At 35.4% G+C, this 18,055-nt stretch overlaps 1 protein-coding gene across 13 annotated transcripts in view; it reads right to left on the bottom strand.

Annotated features, from left to right (window-relative positions):
* Window positions 1-18,055, bottom strand: part of LOC143235125 (uncharacterized) — a 332,951-nt gene that overhangs the window by 210,592 nt on the left and 104,304 nt on the right. The window contains exon 1 of one of the 13 annotated variants that reach the window (XM_076472971.1): window positions 13,604-13,875. The exons of the other annotated variants lie outside the window; for them this stretch is intronic. Within the exon in view, the coding sequence (XP_076329086.1) occupies window positions 13,604-13,724 (121 nt within the window). The 5' untranslated portion in view covers window positions 13,725-13,875. Of the gene's footprint in view, window positions 1-13,603; window positions 13,876-18,055 lie in introns of those variants that run through there. 13 annotated transcript variants of the gene reach the window in all.

The following is an 18,055-nucleotide window of genomic DNA, read 5'->3' as shown; positions in this document are numbered from 1 at the left end:
ATACGTCATGAATCAAATGATGGATTAGGCTTATTTAGTTTTAATAATACATCCATTTATCATTTATAATCTCACAGTCAGTGACACATTCGGCCATAAACCCAACTGTGGGAGATACACGCTTCAAACTTGTCGATGTATTTATTCAACAAATCGCGCGTTAAGTGCACGGATGAGAAAGATAAAAAAACAACAAACATTACCGTATTAAATATCTAGATACAGAAGTTCTACTGAAGGTTTATTACAAAGTTTGACAGTCCTGTCTGCAATTTCTTATCTATATCACTGACATTGTTTTATTTACAGTGCTCTTTCATATTCTCAGGTTTGATCAATTAAATAGCAACTGGTTTTGGTTTGGTTTTGAATTTCGCGCCAAGCTACTTGATGGTTATCTACTCTAGCCGTCCCTAATTTAGCAGTGTAAGACTAGAGGGAAGGTAGCTAGTTATCACCACCCACCGCCAATTCTTGGGCTACTCTGTTGCCAACGGATAGTGAGATTGACCGAACATTATAACGGCCCCACGGAAAGGGCGAGCATGTTTGGTGCGACAGAGATTCGATTCCGCGACCCTCAAAATTACGAGTTGAACGCCTTAACCCACTTTTCCATGTCGGGCAAAACGTAATAATAATGATACAGGTCCAACCGAGATTTGAACTCGGATTGTTGGATTCAGAGTCCAGTGTGCTAACCATTACACGAGGGTTATCTGTACTAGACCTCCCTAACTTAGCAGTTAAAGCAGCCAGTTATCCATACCCACCGCCAACATCTTAGGCTATTCTTTTATCAGCAAACATAATAATAACTCCGCGGTTGGGAGAGCGAGCATGTTTGATAGGACAGGGATTCGAGCCAGCGACCCTTAGGTTGCAAGTCGAGCACCCTAACCGCCTATAGGGTATATAGAGCTAAACATTCAGAGTACCCTTCATAAGAGTAGTTCCACGCTGGCACAGAGGTACGTCTACGGATTTACAACGTTAAAAATCAGTGGTTTGATTTCACTCGTTGGACTCAGCAGATAGTCCGATGTAGCTTTGCTTTTAGAAAACATACATTTCATAACAGTAAAAGGAAATTAACGAAATAAATATATAATGAAAATTATTTTAAACATTATACTGAACAGTATTAATAAGGTTCAACAGAAAGTTATGACGAGTTAAATCTGTGTTTCTTAACTTTCATTAAGTTGCTAAGCATGAAAGAGACTGATCACAATGTAAAACGCAATAAAAACGATCTTTATTTGTTTTATAAAACAGTCAAAGTAGATGAGTGAGAGTGTGTGTGTGTGCGTGTGTGTGTGCGTGCGTGCGTGCGTGCGCACATAATGCAGGCGCCTTTGCTGAAGAAGCAAACATCTGTCAAACTCTACTCTAAAGGAAAATCCACGCTAGACAGAGAAAACATAGCATCATATATGAGACAATAATACTATTCTCCCCAAGAGACGCGTGTGCTACCTCTCACTGTTAGTCATTTCCATCAATAAATTGGGGAGAATATAACCTCAAGTATCTTCTGATCTGCTATTGGAAGATATTACTGTTCACCTTTACACAATGTGTTATACTTTAAAACGTTTTTCTCACAAATAGGGTACGTGATACTAAAAGTGAATGTCCCAGAACAACAGGTAACTAGTGTGAAAGGATATTAGCTGTTCTCTTGACTATTGTTCGGTAGTTAAAGCTGCATTTAAACAAAAGTTAAGTACAGAGGGTAGAAAATACCTTGTAGCCTGAATATTCAGAACCTTAGCTATGATTTCTTAATTCCTTTCTTCTATTAAATTGTATGATAATATTAAGGATACTCAAAAAACTTCATATACCTTATACAAATAAAGTCGAGTAATATTAACAAAATATCTCTATTTGTCTTTATAAAAAGCATTGAAAAGAAAAGGAAATTAACAATTGTGTTCTTACACTTTGAAACCATGACAAAGAAAGAAGTAGATGGTGGGAAATATTATGCAAGTTCAGAGTGCAATTCTTCGAAACATACAAAAGGGTCCGAAGGTTAAGGCGCTCGACTCACTATCTGTTTGTTTTTTAATTTCGTGCAAAGCTACATGAGGGCTATCTCCGATAGCTGTCCCTAATTTAGCAGTGTAAGGCTAGAGGGAAAGCAGCTAGTCATCACCACCCACCGCCAACTCTTGGGCTACTCTTTTACCAACGAATAGTGAGGTTGACCGTCACGTTATAACGCCCCCACAGCTGAAAGGGCGAGCATGTTTGGTGTGATGGGGATTCGAACCCGCGACCTCAGATTACGAGTTGAGCGCCTTAACTACCTGGCCATGCCGGGCCGCAATCTGAGGGTCTCGGATTCGAAATTCAAAAGGAAACAAACCAAATTACAGGATATTCTAACATAGTCGTTTAGTGTGGTTAACGAGAGTAGAATCAGTGAGAATAATGGGGTAAATGAGTGTTGTCAATTACACAACAAGAGTAAATATAAAGTTATTAATAATTATTATTTATTCTAGTTTGATAATTACATAGAGAATTTTCAGTGAGCTGTTGATAAAAAAACTTAAGTGTAAATGATATCGGAAAAGATTGAGGAGCACGGGGTTAGTGTATTGAATGTAATTAATAAGTATATTTGTGCTGCCATCTGTAGTTTAAGGTATATAATATTATATACTTATTGTTACAGTGATATCCAGTCTTAAGAAACCTCAGTAGGACAGGTGTAGTAAATAACAATAATATAAAAAATAGACCATATTTTAATAATTAAGTGTAAAAGTACATTTCATAGGAGACGAGACACTAACCATAACATTCTCTAACCATAACATTCTCCCAATTGTTCTACTTTAGCGCAAAGCTACAGAATAAACTACCTGAATTTTGTACACTACGGAGAATCGAGTCCGGGATTTTAGCGTAATAATTCTGTTAATATATCGGTGACTCATTGAGGGACGTGAACTAGCTATTCTAGAAATTATTATTTATTCATCTTTTAGGTACCATATATTGCATTACGTAAAAGCAGGCCTAAAACTTAAAACGATATACTTTTTTTTTTTTTAATCCCAAGCAATAATTAAACTTAATTTCGTTCATCTTATATAAAGGTTAAACCATTATTTGACAAGGGTCTGTCTGGCCCACCATGGGCAGGTGGTTAAGGCGCTCGACTCGTAATACGAGAGTCGCGGGTTCGAATCCCCGTCACAACAAACATGCTCGCCCTTTCAGCCGTGGAGGAGTTATAATGTGACAGTCAATCTCGCTATTCGTTGGTAAAAGAGTAGTCCAAGAGTTGGCGGTGGGTGGTGATTACTAGTTACCTTCCCTCTAGTCTTACACTGCTAAATTATGGACGGCTGGGGCAGATTGCCCTCGAGTAGCTTTGCGCGAAATAAAACAAAAACAAAAAAGATCTGTGCATGGGTACGTCCATCCGCTTTTAACTGGTAAACCGTTGGATCGATTGTCATTAAACTAGACATAAAACCTTAGGCGACCAAAGAAGTGACATAAACATGTTAGCATTTGGATCCTTCTCCACTGAGGTACCCCTATATTTTTACTGTGATGTGTTGAACATCAGCTAGAATAAATAAATGTTTATAATTTTAAGTAACATAAGCCTCATTATTCTCTCTGCAAGTTCATTTTCATTTAAAAACAATTTAAAAAGGTATTTGACAGCGATATATTGTGCTTTAAGCAGGTTTCGGATCCTTGCAGTACCACACAATTAATATTGTGGGCGTGTTATAAAAGTGACAATCAATCCCTTGGTGTGGGTGGTGGGTGGCAGGGTACTGTTTACTGGTTGGTCTGTAATTCACAAGAAGGGAGAGGCAGAAAATCTGAGTTATTCTGCCATAAATACAAAATATAACTAAATCCTTATATCCTGACAGCCCTTCTGTTGCGAGCAGATTAAGCTTACCATAAGCTTGTATCGATGACAAAAATGCTGCTCTGACCCTTACATTTTAACATAAAGTATAGCATACAGTAAAATATGTACCAACCTTTTCTTCTTTCGCCAAACTATTTGTAACCCGAATTTTACAGTTCAATCTGGTTTTTGTGACGAAGTATTAGGAAGTTGACAAGCTACACAACGAAAACAAGAGTTAGTTGCGTATCGCTGAGCTAGTCGGAACAAAAAGGTATGAAGTTGGATTCGTTCATTAATCAGTGAAGAGTGTTAGCGCTAGTCGGAAATCCCTTTACAGAAACCAGGCCGTGGCTTGGAATTCTTCTGTTTATTTCCATATTTGCTTTGTCATGCTAGAGAGCCACTAACCCCTTTATATATATCCAAAAATAAGAAGTAACGTATGCGATTCGTCGAGAAAGATTACGAGACAAGCGTTATGGCCCTGAGCAAGCCATGATTAATTCCTCACGTATACGAAACAAAAACCTAGTTAACAACTTGCATATCAGAACCAAATCATCTATAAGGAAAATATATATACCAGTTATATTCATTAACACTATTGTATTCATAAATACACAGAAATTTTCTTCTTTATGGCTGAGCGTGGCCAATGGTGAACGTGCCGGAGTGTGGATACGCAGGTCGAGAGTTCGCATCACATTACCGATAAGAAAATTACGCTCCAAACTTTGAGACCATGGATGCGTTATAGGATTGAGTGTCAAATCGCAATCTTCAGTTAAGAGTTAATCAGTTGCAAATGAGGTACAGTAAATGCAAATAGCCCCCCAGTAGCTTTGTGCAAATATTCAAAACATGTTTTCATCCCCACGTTGTTTTTTTGTTTTTTTTACATCCTTGTTACAAGATAACCCTGCATTGCATAACTAACATTCCTCACGTGTGTAGCAGTTTGAGTTGTTAAAAAGAGCCTTCAAAGTGTAACACCGACTATAAACTATAATGGCTAATGTGGAGGGCTGCATACCCAAAGATCCGAGGTTAGCGTTGTGATGATGTTGCACGCGCTCCATATTTCTAGTTGAGAGGACGTTATAAAAATAGTAGTCAGTTCAAAGAGTTGTCAAAGGCCTTGTCTTCCCGTTGGTTAGTAATTAAAAAATAGATTTTGCTATACCGGACACCTAGGGGAATTTGACCCGGCTGTTTAATCCATGTGTTGCCAATGGCGCGTATAGGTTGAAAATAAACTCCAGTAGAGACTTTATTACATCATGGCCCAAAATGCCACCTTCAGTGTAAAAATTCCACCTCTACATAAATCATCTTCAGAGTTCTCTCTCATTTGTATATTTAAAGGACATGTGAATTATAAAACCCTCAATGACGCAGTTGGCAGAAAAGATATTAGGATTAATTAACTCCTCAATGATGTAGCTGACAGCAGGAGAATTAGCAATAATCAAACCCTCAATGATGTAGCTGACAGCAGGGGAATTAGCAATAATCAAACCCTCAATGACGTAACCAGCAGCAAGGGAGTAAATTTTTTATCGAGTGAGTTCAAAAGTTGATTTCTATTATGTAGTCTGTTACATAAATAATAGGTCATGTTACCACAACTATCTAAGCCTAAACCATAGTCTTAGATTGTATGGAACACAGTCACAGACAGTTTCCATAATTTATCTTGTCATATGTGCAATCTGTTAATCCAGTACAATCTGAACTAGTAAGTAATTCGCATAAAATAATCCTATGTTCCACGTAACTTCATACTAGAAGTTACTTCTTTACCATAATCTTTACATTCGTCGAGAAGACAAAACATTTACAAAGTTTGTTGGAAACTGAAAATTTCAAGATGCTTTAAAACCTCAGTGACAGTCTGGACCATGTAAACGCACAGCAATAGTCTATGTTTTATGTAAAGAAACGCAAAAATAAAAGATGTTAGTCACAACTCGTACGTGTAAGATCCTGAAAATTAAGAAAAAATGTTTTACGTTGTACGTACACTTGCATCGAAATTAAATGTGCGCATGACTGGAGGATACTGAAAAAAGTATTACATAGTATTCAAATATTTCTAACCAAAACTTACATTATAAGGAACCTCAGGTGTTATATAATGTTTCCACTCTGGATGTATAGTCAATGAGTAAAACCAATAAAAATAAAAATCTAAAACTTTTATTATACGTCGTAAAGTGGTTTCAGAAGGCTTAAAAGCGAAAAATTAAATGTTTCGAATTAACCATCTTTTTACCTCGAAGGGTACACGAGTCCCGTGTTAACTACCTACCTCACATGATACACGGATCTATCGGTAACCATCTTTCTACTTCACACAGCACATGGGTCACGTATTAACCCTACTTCTACCTCACAGGATACATGGGTCTAGTGGTATCTAACATTCTACTTCACATGGTATATGGGTATAGCGGTAACTATTTTGTTACCTCATTGGACACATGAATCTCGTGGGAGTTAGAGCTGAGCAATTTAATCGATTAGTGTTTGTTTGTTTTTGGAATTTCGCGCAAAGCTGCTCTAGAACTATCTGTGCTAGCTGTCCCTAATGTAGCAGTGTAAGACTAGAGGGAAAGCAGCTAGTCATCACCACCCACCGCCAACTCTTGGGCTACTTTAACAAAGTGTGTGCTCTGTAGGCTCAAGATATTTGTTATTATCCATAACTTATTGTGCATACTGAAGGGATTTTAGATATTTTGAAAATAAAGTTAAAGAAAAAAATAACCTTTATCCTCCGAGTAATAATATAAACTATTTCAGTCAACATTTGATCTCTGCAGTTTCATGAATAGCAGTACAAGAATTGCTTATAGTTAGTAAACTTAAAAACACCTGCATACATAATTAATAGAAAATTGATTTCGCTTTCTATGACAGTTATAATAATCGCGAGAATGATGTTTCCATTTTGTAAATTTTATTTATAGGCCAGGCATGGCTAGGTGGTTAAGGCACTCGACTCGTAGTTCGAGGGTCGCGGGTTCAAATCCCCATCACATCAAACATGCTCGCCCTTTCAGCCGTGGGGGAGTTATAATGTAACGGTCAATCTCGCTATTCGTTGGTAAAAAGAGTAGCCCAAAAGTTGACGATCGGTGGTGATGACTAACTGCCTTCCCTCTTGTCTTACACTGCTAAATTAAGGACGACTAGAGCAGATAGTCCTCGTGTAGCTTTGCGCGAAAATCAAAAACAATAACTTACTAATGAAATCTTTGAAAACAGCTATAGAAAACATACTGGATGGATCAATTAAACTATCGCATATTAATAAAATAAATATGTAGGTTTAAAGATTTTTTATAGTTTCTGTAAAATTTCGGTGTGAACTGTGGAAATATTTTATGCAAAATGATATCTATTGGAAAGCTGCAGAAATCTTTCATTGGGAAGACATCAGGTACACCGAGATAAGGTCCTAGATGGATTGAACTGGTAAATAGATGAAGGTTTGTTAAACGTTTAACACAAAAAAAATGTACAAATGTTTGAAGGAAGTTTTGTAACCATCAGATATGAAAAGTTTACCATGACACAGGAATATAAAATGGTAATAAACAAGTCACATGACTGGAAAATAACTAGAGTTTACTCAAGGTATCTTCGATATTTTTTTTTCAAAATTATTAGTTGTAGCTTTCTATTAAATATACTATAAGTATATTGGGGTCCAATGATTGTAAACATTGAGTTTTGATTTAAAATCCCCCTGAGACAGCGGTATTTCTTTGGTTTCAGAACGCTGAAATCAGGAGTTCGATTTCCCCTCGTTTGACACAGCAGATAGTCTGATGTGGCTTTGTTATAAAAAAAAACACACACATAAATACACTTGATTTAAAGTAAGTTCATCAAATCAAATAAAGTTGCCATCTACTTACATAAATTTAATGTTCAGTATGTGAAGTTTGTATGTTTTTTTTTACTTTCGCGCAAAGCTGCTCGAGGGCTATCTGCTCTAGCCGTCCCTAATTTAGCAGAGTAAGACTAGAGGGAAGGCAGCTCGTCATTACCACTCACCGCCAACTCTTGGGCTACTCTTTTAACCAACGAATAGTGAGATTGACCGTCACATTATAACGCTCTCACGGCCGAAAGAGCAAGCATGTTTGGTGTGACGGGGATTCGAGCCCGCGACCCTCAGATTACGAGTTGAGTGCTTTAACCCACCAGGCCATGCCGGGCCAGTATGTAAAGTAGGCGATTGCAAAACATTCCGAGGACTGGCATCTTTAACAAATGTTACTTATTTGTCTGTCCTATTCAAATATACATAAACTGGTTATTTGGCTACTTAATTATTTGTAATTGTAGCGTTCATTCTTACAAACTACTGTTTTCTACTAGTAAATGTTAGGATTGTAGGAACTCGTATGTATACATCATTTTCTCGTTAATAGTAGTATGGTAGATTAAGGCACAAAATTTCTTTAAAAATTAATACATTGTAAATAAGTTCACAGCTGTCTTTATGTTGTTTATTCTACTCTTAAATATCATTAGTAAACAAAGAAACGGTTTCTATAAATCCTCCACTCCTTGGAAAGGAATGTACATATGTGGGGAGAGGGGGGGGGATAATTGAGAGAATACAAAATAACGGTGAAAGGAAATAAAGTAACAAAAAAATCACATTTTATTTAAATACCATAAATAATTAATGTAATAAAACAAAAATATTTTTAAATGAGTTTTTAACTGACAATACATTGTCAGTTAACGATTTCTATACATTGACAACATAAACTGTGTGTGATGGCATTACACGTACATTCTTGTGTAAAAAATGGAACAATTTAAAAAATATGTATTTTTAATACAAAATAATTGTTTGTTTGAATAATATTGAAGTTATTTTATTTTGCGACTTTTTTCTTTCCTGGATTCAAAATAACAACCAACTGTAAATCAACCAACTCTGTCCCACTGATGGCTAAAGGCAAGGTTTTTGCCTTCCTCTAACTACTGTATGGGTCTCTTACATAAAAAAAACAACACACAATTTACTTCACATTTCGAAAAGCAACTTAAAATAATTGTTAAGCGTTAACGACACTGTTTTCATTTATTGTCTAGTACTATACGTTCGATGGATAAATATGTTCGGGCCTTCGAACACAGTTAGAATTTAGGATTCTTACAAACTGGCCACCCACTAGCATGAAGTTGGATAATTCTAGTGCGAACCACCGCTAGGTTTCAGTTCTAAGGTAGGGCCTCTAATGGTATATAGCGAAGAAATCTGTTTTGATTCTAGTCGGACATTGACCTAACAGGTAACACGAAACGTTTCTATATGTATTTTTTTTCGTAAACTCAAAACCTACTTTTAAAAAGATGTTTACACACACACACACATAAATACATAAAACTGCTCCATAACTCCTTTTTGAGGGTGTAACCTTGTCAATAACAAATAAAAACATAAAACTGTCAATAATGATATCTATTACTGGTGAGCGCTGTTTAATTTTGGCTGTTTTCTTCGTGCTTGTACAACCATAATAAAATCACTTAAGATCTTTTTGTAATAATCGCACTATAAAATTCTATAGATAAAACTACCTTCGAAAACAATTTTTTTTTTTCTAAAATATACGTGTATCATACTAGTATGTGTATAATATTTTATAATAACGACACTTTGGGGCTAATGAGTTATTTCTAATTCAGTATGTTTACAGACATACAGCTACTAACGCATCAAAAACAATAATATCAAAAAATTTATTGTGAGCAAATATGTCGTATTCCTGGAAAATATTTACTGAAAAATCATAAGAACATAAGATAGCTTCTGTTATGACTGGCTTAGCGGTTAGGGCTGCAGGTTCAAATCTCCTCACCAACTATGCTCACCCATTAAGCCATGAAACGTTATAAAGTGATGGTCAATTCTGTCGTTCATTGGTAAGAGTAACTCGTAGTTAGAGGTAGTTAGCATTAATTAGTCTATCACTTCTAAATTGGGGACGTCTAACATTGATAGTTGTCAAATAGCTTTGGGCGAAATTAACAAACAAACCTTTTGTGATAAATAATGTTAATAAGTGTAAAAAAAAAAAGTGAGGACAAACTGGTCGCCACATTTATAACCCTGATAGGAATTTTATAGCAAATATATTTATTCGTTAGATAGCTAGGCTGCGTTTTGTGTTCAATTTGGGGCATGCATCTCATGTTTTTTAATGGATTGTCATGACCTCTCGTATGTGAAGTAAAGTTCCAGCAGAGTATATAAACTTGAAATGCGATAGTTTGAGTCACTCCAGTCCGAACTACTAAAGATGGAAAATCGCTAAACTATCATTTCTCATAATAACACAGGTTGTTTTGGTTGCATGACACTATCGTGTGTCTTGATTTCGTTTACAAATAACTTGTTTCTATAAGCATACAAGGTCCTAGAAAGTGTTCCGAAGTCCACCTAACTTAAGAACTCGTTAACTAGATATCAGATCTTACGGAATTTATTCACAACTTTAAAACAAAAAATTCGAAGGGTAGAAATTACCAACGTGTGGTCCTTAATAACAACAATGTGAAAAGCGGTTTTAACAAGGTACTTGTTATTAAGAGGAAAGTTAAAGTGCAGAGTGAATTGGTTAATCTTGGCAGTCTTCCCGGTCTTGATATGCATGTGATCATGATTAAACTGATAAACAAGTGATCATACTAACTACAGTTTTTGTCCTATATAACTATCTTCATGTTTCATTTCTTACTAAAAAACAAATATATTGGCAAAGATGAATATTGTGTGGCTCTCAAAGTCATTGAACGCATTATCAAAAGTGACTGCTTATAATCTATTTATTGCTAATACATAGATATTATATTATTACTAGGCCCTAAGTCAGCGGTATTAAAACGTTCTTAATCATGCAGATCGTGGTATGTATGATAAGAGTTTAAAAAAAGAGCTATTATAGCCGAAATGTGTTTGACATTAAAATAGTTTATGTGATCAGCCAGTTTAGGGACTCCAAGATTCACGGATAGTTACCATTAAATTAGAACTGCTGACCAGAGAAAGGGCAACCAAACAACACCCTCTTCTTGTTAATCGAATAGCGGGATTAACTGTCACAGTTATGACATCACAACAGCTGAAAGCATGAAGCGATATATAAAGGTTCGAATCTTGGACCTTCTGATCCGCAGACAGTACAACTAATCTGTAGGCCTTGCTTGGTCCTCTAGATGGCATGCATATTTTTCTATCCAAAGTCACTTTGATTAGGAATGACAAACTTCCTATGGAGACCACTCAAATTCATTACGTTTTATTGGCAAATTTTCAGCTCACCCGGATACGATGAACAACGTGAGGGCGCTAAAAATACAGGAAGAAGCTAGAGTCAACCACGCTAACAAAAGCTTTTTACAGTCGACATGCTAGTGTTGGCAACCTATATCATCTTTCACTTCATTTTTTGTTTCGAAAGAACAACCTGCAGTCTGGTCTATTCAGGACGAAAAAATAGATCTTATAGAAACCCTAGATTTTTAGGTAATATCTTCAAGGAAATGGAACATTTGTCTGTCATAATTACTCGAACTGATAGCGTAGAGGATAGCTTCTTTTACTTAGAGACTGATACTACCACTGTCTCTTCTCCATGTGACTCAGCCGCGACCTCAGGTAATTACGACACATAATTATGGGTTCGATCCCAGAAGCGCTCGCGCCCACAGATTTGCAATTACACCCTTCGCTATCGAATCTTACTTAGGATGGCTCTCGTTCAATATTTTGTCTCGTTGCCTCTAGCTAGGGCCGACATGGCAACGTGGTTAGTGTGCTCGAATCGTAACCCGAGGTTCGCAGGTTCGAATCTCCATCACATCAAACATGCTCGCCCTTTCAAACGTGTGGGCGTTATAACTTACGGTCAATCCCACTATTCATTAGTAAAAGAGCAGCTTAAGATTAAGCGGTAGGCGGTGATGACTAGCTGCCTTCCCTCTAGTCTTACACTGTTAAATTAGGGACAGTTAGAGCAGATAGCTCTCGTGTAGCGTTCGCGCTAAGTTCAAAACAAACAAAATCTTTAATACATCTAGCTAAACTTGTATGGATTTGTATTAAACGTCCTAGCTGGGTATAACAACAATAACTCTCAAAAGAACTTTAGGACTGAAAGTAAAAAACAATACAAAAATACATCAAACTCATATAATGTGTCAGGCCTAGCTAGTATCGACCAGGCCAACACCAGAGTTCTTCAGACCTCATGGAACACCATATAGTAATGGTCACGGCGCTATTTTAATCATCAATTGTTTCGGTGTGAATTCGATTCAGTTGTTAAAACTGTAACTTATATCAATCAGAGTTGTTCTTCAGCATCGAAAACGAAATTTAAAATCTATAGATTTGAAATGAGAATTGGACTATTCATACTTCAGTTAAAGACAACAGCAGATGTACTTGGCAGGATTACCAAATTATTTATTAAATTCTTCCGATCCAAATTCTCATTCATATTACTTAGAAATATTATGCATAACCATGTGAAAATTCAAAAAGATATTTAATGTTCCATATGGTGCTATTGAACAAGTAGCAATAGTATAACAAGCTAATTCGATCAATTAGCTAATATTAAAAGTTCTAATTCGAAGCAGTTGAAAACTACATGCGACTATGCCCAAAAGATAAGACTAAAACTATTACAGCAAAAGGTGGTCACGTGCTCATAATTCCCTCACAACCTAACACTGAAACTGATGAGACAAAACGTGGTACTACAAGAGCAAATGATAATTCATTATTTGTCATTAATTTCACAACACCATAATAAAATTATAAAGAAAAAAACAGTAGTGTGACATAAATTATAATTTCAATAACATTGTATATTATATTAAAACTATTGAAAGAAAGGAAGCTAAACAATACGTTACTATTCTTACAATATAATATTAAAACTGAGATTGAAACCTATGGTTATAAAAACATCGTTATGGTTCAGTCTTTTATAGCTTCTCCCTCAAGAGGTACAGTCTATGGACTCACACTGCTAGAAACTGGATTTCGATTCCCGTGGTGGGCAGAGCATAGATAACCCATTGTGCGGCTTTAATTCCAAAACAAGCAAACTCTTACAACTCTACAATAACGTTTTTATTCTTTATCAAAACATTAAATTAGCTACATCTCGGAAGCTGGTTGCTTACAGTCTAGTCACCTCTGCTAACCAGAATCTTTCTCCAAAATCGAAACCACTCCTTTCATAAAGCAAGCTAGTTCTCTCTCTACGTTTTAAAGCCTGCAACTAAATCTACTGCCTATTTACTAAACCTATGAACACCATTCACAATAAACCCTTTCTTCTCCGAATCGGCTTTCCCCAGTAACTGAACTTTATCGGTAAAATTAGATACGTTATAACCAAAATTTCTATTATTAAATGTTGTTTTCCTAAATAAATGAGCAACAACGATCCTAAAAGGTTATACCGAGTCACACTTTAGTCAGAAACTGTGTATATTGTATCGTGTTTACAAAAACAAACTGTATACTTTTTAATATTATGAGAATTATACCAGTTACTTCGATAGCACAAAACGTTTAACGTGGAATGAAGGTAGGAACGCAATATACATATTATGGTTAAGACTGAATAATTATTTCGCTGTTGCTGCCAGCCTTACCTGTATCGTCCATTGTACTATTTGACCAACGGTCAAGTCTGAGCTCGAGCTCCAACCAAGACGGGTCAGGAAGAGGAACAAGGTCAGGCGTTTGCCGACCAGTGTTTTTAGTTCGACACATGGACGTTACAGTGTCGACCTTAGAAACGCTTCGTTGGTGCTACCCAGTCATTGGGCTTAATGACATTACATCGGTTAAATGTTACTTTAATTCATCCACCAAGTAAGTCTTCTTTCGCTAAAGAAAACAACAAGCTACTATGCGCCTGGCTCGGGGAGAAAATATAGAGGTTCATGTAGCACGTGAGATGAGAACTGTGCAGCAACCAATCAGGTGCATGAAACAGCCCCGAGCACAACAGGTACGTTGGTACACATGCAGCCATTTTTGGAGACATATTTTAACACCAGAGCTTGTGAATTATTTCTGACCAAATTTGTTTACATTTACGAGAAACTGTCGGAGTACAGTTTTGTTTTTGCAATGCAAATACCAGATAAGCAAACAACTAAAAACACGTATTACAATTCGATAAAACACATTAAAACTTCCTCGTTTGTGAACTGAATCAACGCAATAATTAGTGTTCATCTCACCCACAGGTTCAACTGAAACAAATGCTAGTGATTCAAAACCTTAACTTAATAATGACCCCGCATTTCTTTTCCATGACTTTTAATGCAAAACGTAATAATTAGATCCACACATGTTAACCCATTCCAGCAGTACTGATCAATCCACATCAGCTATTTAATACTTCATTCATATCTCTCCTCATTCTTAGCGCCCCCCCTTTCCCCCAGTGTCTGCGGTTACAACGCTAGGAACCGGGTTCAGATATCTGTGACGGGCTGAGCACAGATGGCCCATTTGTACCTTTGAGTTTAATTGCAAAGAAACAATTATTCGTAGCTTTAATTCATATTTTGTATGATATCGAAACCAAACATTAGTTTGAATATTCTTAAAGGGGTGACACCATCACAATGATATGGCAAAGTCAAATATTACTTTAAAATATTAGGTTGAGGAATAATTCGTGAGCGTTTTTAAATAATTTCATTCAAGCATTACATGCAAGACTATACAATACTTCAATGCATGAACACATTACACCCAAAACATTTATTATGATACTTTATTTCATGTAATACCTATGTATATAGTATGCATTGTTGTAAACGAAATTGCAAGAAATTAAATGCGAAAAGCAGATGGTGTAGAAAATGCTCGATTTTGTCCACTTGACATTCCATTTAATGAGCTGAAAATGAAAGCAAAAATTACAGACATATGAAAATCAAACACACCATCTATTAGAGCAAAAAATTATCTACCAAATGACATGAAATATTTTGCGAAAGCGTTTCATTTATGAATATAATTTTTAATATGAAAAAACGCTCACGAATTATTCCTCAACCCAATAAAATTACATTTTTAAAGACAAACATACATACATTGATACTATTTTGTATTCATTATTTTGGCTCGAGTTTGCCCTAGAGCTTTCAATTGTGATATTGGTGTACATACTTCCACGTGAGAGTACGTTATACGAGTTACAGTCAATACCAAAGAATGGGTGGTTTGTAGTAGGGTGTTCTTGGATGTCTACCTTCCCAAATTAGGATCAGCGACAGATGGCTTTAGTACCATATTATTATTTGTGGAGTTTCAACAGATCATTATAAATACAGCTTCCATCAATCTGTCTCATTCTCTTCAGTTCTATTATATATGTCAAGTTTCAGTAGATTGCTATAAATACACCTTCCGTCAGCCTCACTCTCATCAGTTCTCTTATACATGTCAAATTTCATTAATCGTTATGAATACAGCTTCCGTCAGTCTCATTCTCATCAGTTCTATTATATATGTCAAGTTTCAGTACTTTGTTATAAAGACAGCTTCCACCAATTTGTCTTATTCTCTTTACTTCTATTATATATGTCAAATTTCAGTAGATCGTTATAAACACAGCGTCCATCAATCTGTCTCACTCTCTTAGCCCATTGTTTAGCTTTGTGCTTAATTACAAATAAACAAACTGTTTGAATCAACAGCGAAACGTCATAACATTTTTCAATAACTAACATATCTGATTATTACTACTCGTGTATTATGTAGTGATTGTAAATTACCGTTGAATATGACTAGATAAAGTTTTTATACTAAATGAAGAAATTTGAACTCGAAGTTATTCCGATTCACCATATTGTTGTTTTTGTTGAGGAATATGACATGAAAAGGAAAAAAAATGATGTTTAGACAAAAGATACAATCGCTTCTTAAGTATTCCTCTCTAATGAGACATTTCACTATCATAAATAAAAGATGAGCTTTTACTGCATGAGTAACTCGTGTTTCTGTCGTTTCCAAGGCCATGACCTACAACCAACTTTATAAACAAGAAACTGGTTAGATGAAATGTAACCCCAAATACTACTTTTTTGAACTAACAAACAAATAAAAGTTATAATGTTTGTTTTTTTAATATATAAGTAGTTAAGTCGTACACGTTTAATGATTAAAATAACAATAACAAATATCTGAAAAATTTCCCTATGAAGTTCGACTTCATTCTGATCAATAAATCTTATCCTGGTTTAAACTGAAAACATTTTAAATGATATATTATAGTTGCCGTGCTTATTCAATGCATCTGGCCATAGTAGACAGAGATCAAAATTTAAAGTTGTCTGATTATATTAAACAATAATGGTCTTACAATCGTGAGGGCTCATAATTCGAGGGTCGCGGGTTCGAATCCCAAACATGCTCGCCCTTTCAGCCGTGGGAGCGTTATAATGTGACGGTCAATCCTACTATTCGTTGGTAAAAGAGTAGCCCAAGAGTCGGCGGTGGGTGGTGATGTCTAAATGCCTTCCCTCTAGTCTTACACTGCTAAATTAGGGACGGCTAGCGCAGATAGCTCTCGAGTAGCTTTGCGCGAAATAAAAAAACAAACAACAAACAAAACTTACAATCGTGACCTAAATCATAACTGTTCAGACATAAATCTAAATATAGCGACAAATAATGATCTCATGTAGGCAATAACTTTTTGATTTTTTTTCTTGCTTTTGTGATTCTGACATGTTCTCTTCTCATTACAAACGAAGCTTTATACCCAGTAACTAAAGACTCCTTGGAACTATTTGTGGAAACAAAGAATCAAGTTATTATCAATGGAGCAAGGATCGCATCATCAGAAGTGGTTTCCAACTTTCAAGTACTGTCTGTACACTGCCAGTGTCAATAATTTTCTCTGTAAATTTCCAATACACAGATGCTGTATACATAATATAAAATTTAAAGCCAAAGTTACGAAATCATTATCAAACAACTTTGTTACGCTACTATGCACGGCTTACTCTAACACGTTTACACTTTATATTTTGAATGAAATGGTTCACTTGTGACATCACGTTTTTAAAGGTGCCTTTCAAAGCTTTCTACTCTTTGTTTGAATAATTTTTCTTTGTCGTTTCTGAACTAATATTTACAGAAGAGTTGATCATGAAAAGTACATTAAAATTATCTGACGTATAATGTGGTTTATCCAAATAACGCTGCTTAATACGAAATAATAAACAGAATATACAATAAATATAACTTATTTTACAAATATATCAAAAATTAGCCACCAAATCTGAGGGACATATGATATAGTAAATTTATAAAAAAAAACTATTATGCCACATAGCACCGCAGAACTAAAGGTATTGTATCATATAGCACCACAGAATGAACAATAGTATATAATACACAACACTAACTATACACCAGAAAACAAGAATTATACCACACAGTTGGTAAACTAAGAGTATTGTATCGTACTGTGCAGTAAATAAAGAATATTATACGTTGTATGAAATTACACTAAGGAATATTAAAACACACAACACGGTAGAACTAAGAATATTGTTTCATACTGTAGTGACGTAAAAACAATTTCATATTATACAGTTGATACAATAAAACTTCTGAATAATATATTGTTGTATTATCAGGGATGTCTTACCATACACAGAGATTGAATGAAAGATGTCATTGCATTTACCACACTGGGATAAAATATATGAAATGATATTATATAGTACCATATTTGAAAATGTTTTCCTTTGGTCACCTAAATTCCCACCTTTCTGTTTTCTTAATATGTTTATTGTAAATTAACAAAGCATTTAATTTACTTCTATTCATCTTTTTTATTAACAAGATGGCTGCATACTGTTTAACTTGAACATCCACAGTATTTTTGTCTTTATAATTGTCTTAAACATAAAAGAACTAAGCTCATTACATAAACCTACGAATTTAAACTTCATAAAAATTGTTTTGGTTTCAATAATAGATTTTTCATAATTAAGCTACGCAGACTGAAAATAATATCCATTTTTTCCACCACATAAGGATTTTTTTTACAAACTGGGAAGAAACACACT

Source organism: Tachypleus tridentatus, chromosome 12 (assembly GCF_004210375.1).
Source record: "Tachypleus tridentatus isolate NWPU-2018 chromosome 12, ASM421037v1, whole genome shotgun sequence".
Taxonomy (NCBI): domain Eukaryota; kingdom Metazoa; phylum Arthropoda; class Merostomata; order Xiphosura; family Limulidae; genus Tachypleus; species Tachypleus tridentatus.
Note: the sequence above shows the minus strand (reverse complement) of the source record. Positions and strands in the feature narration are given on the sequence as shown.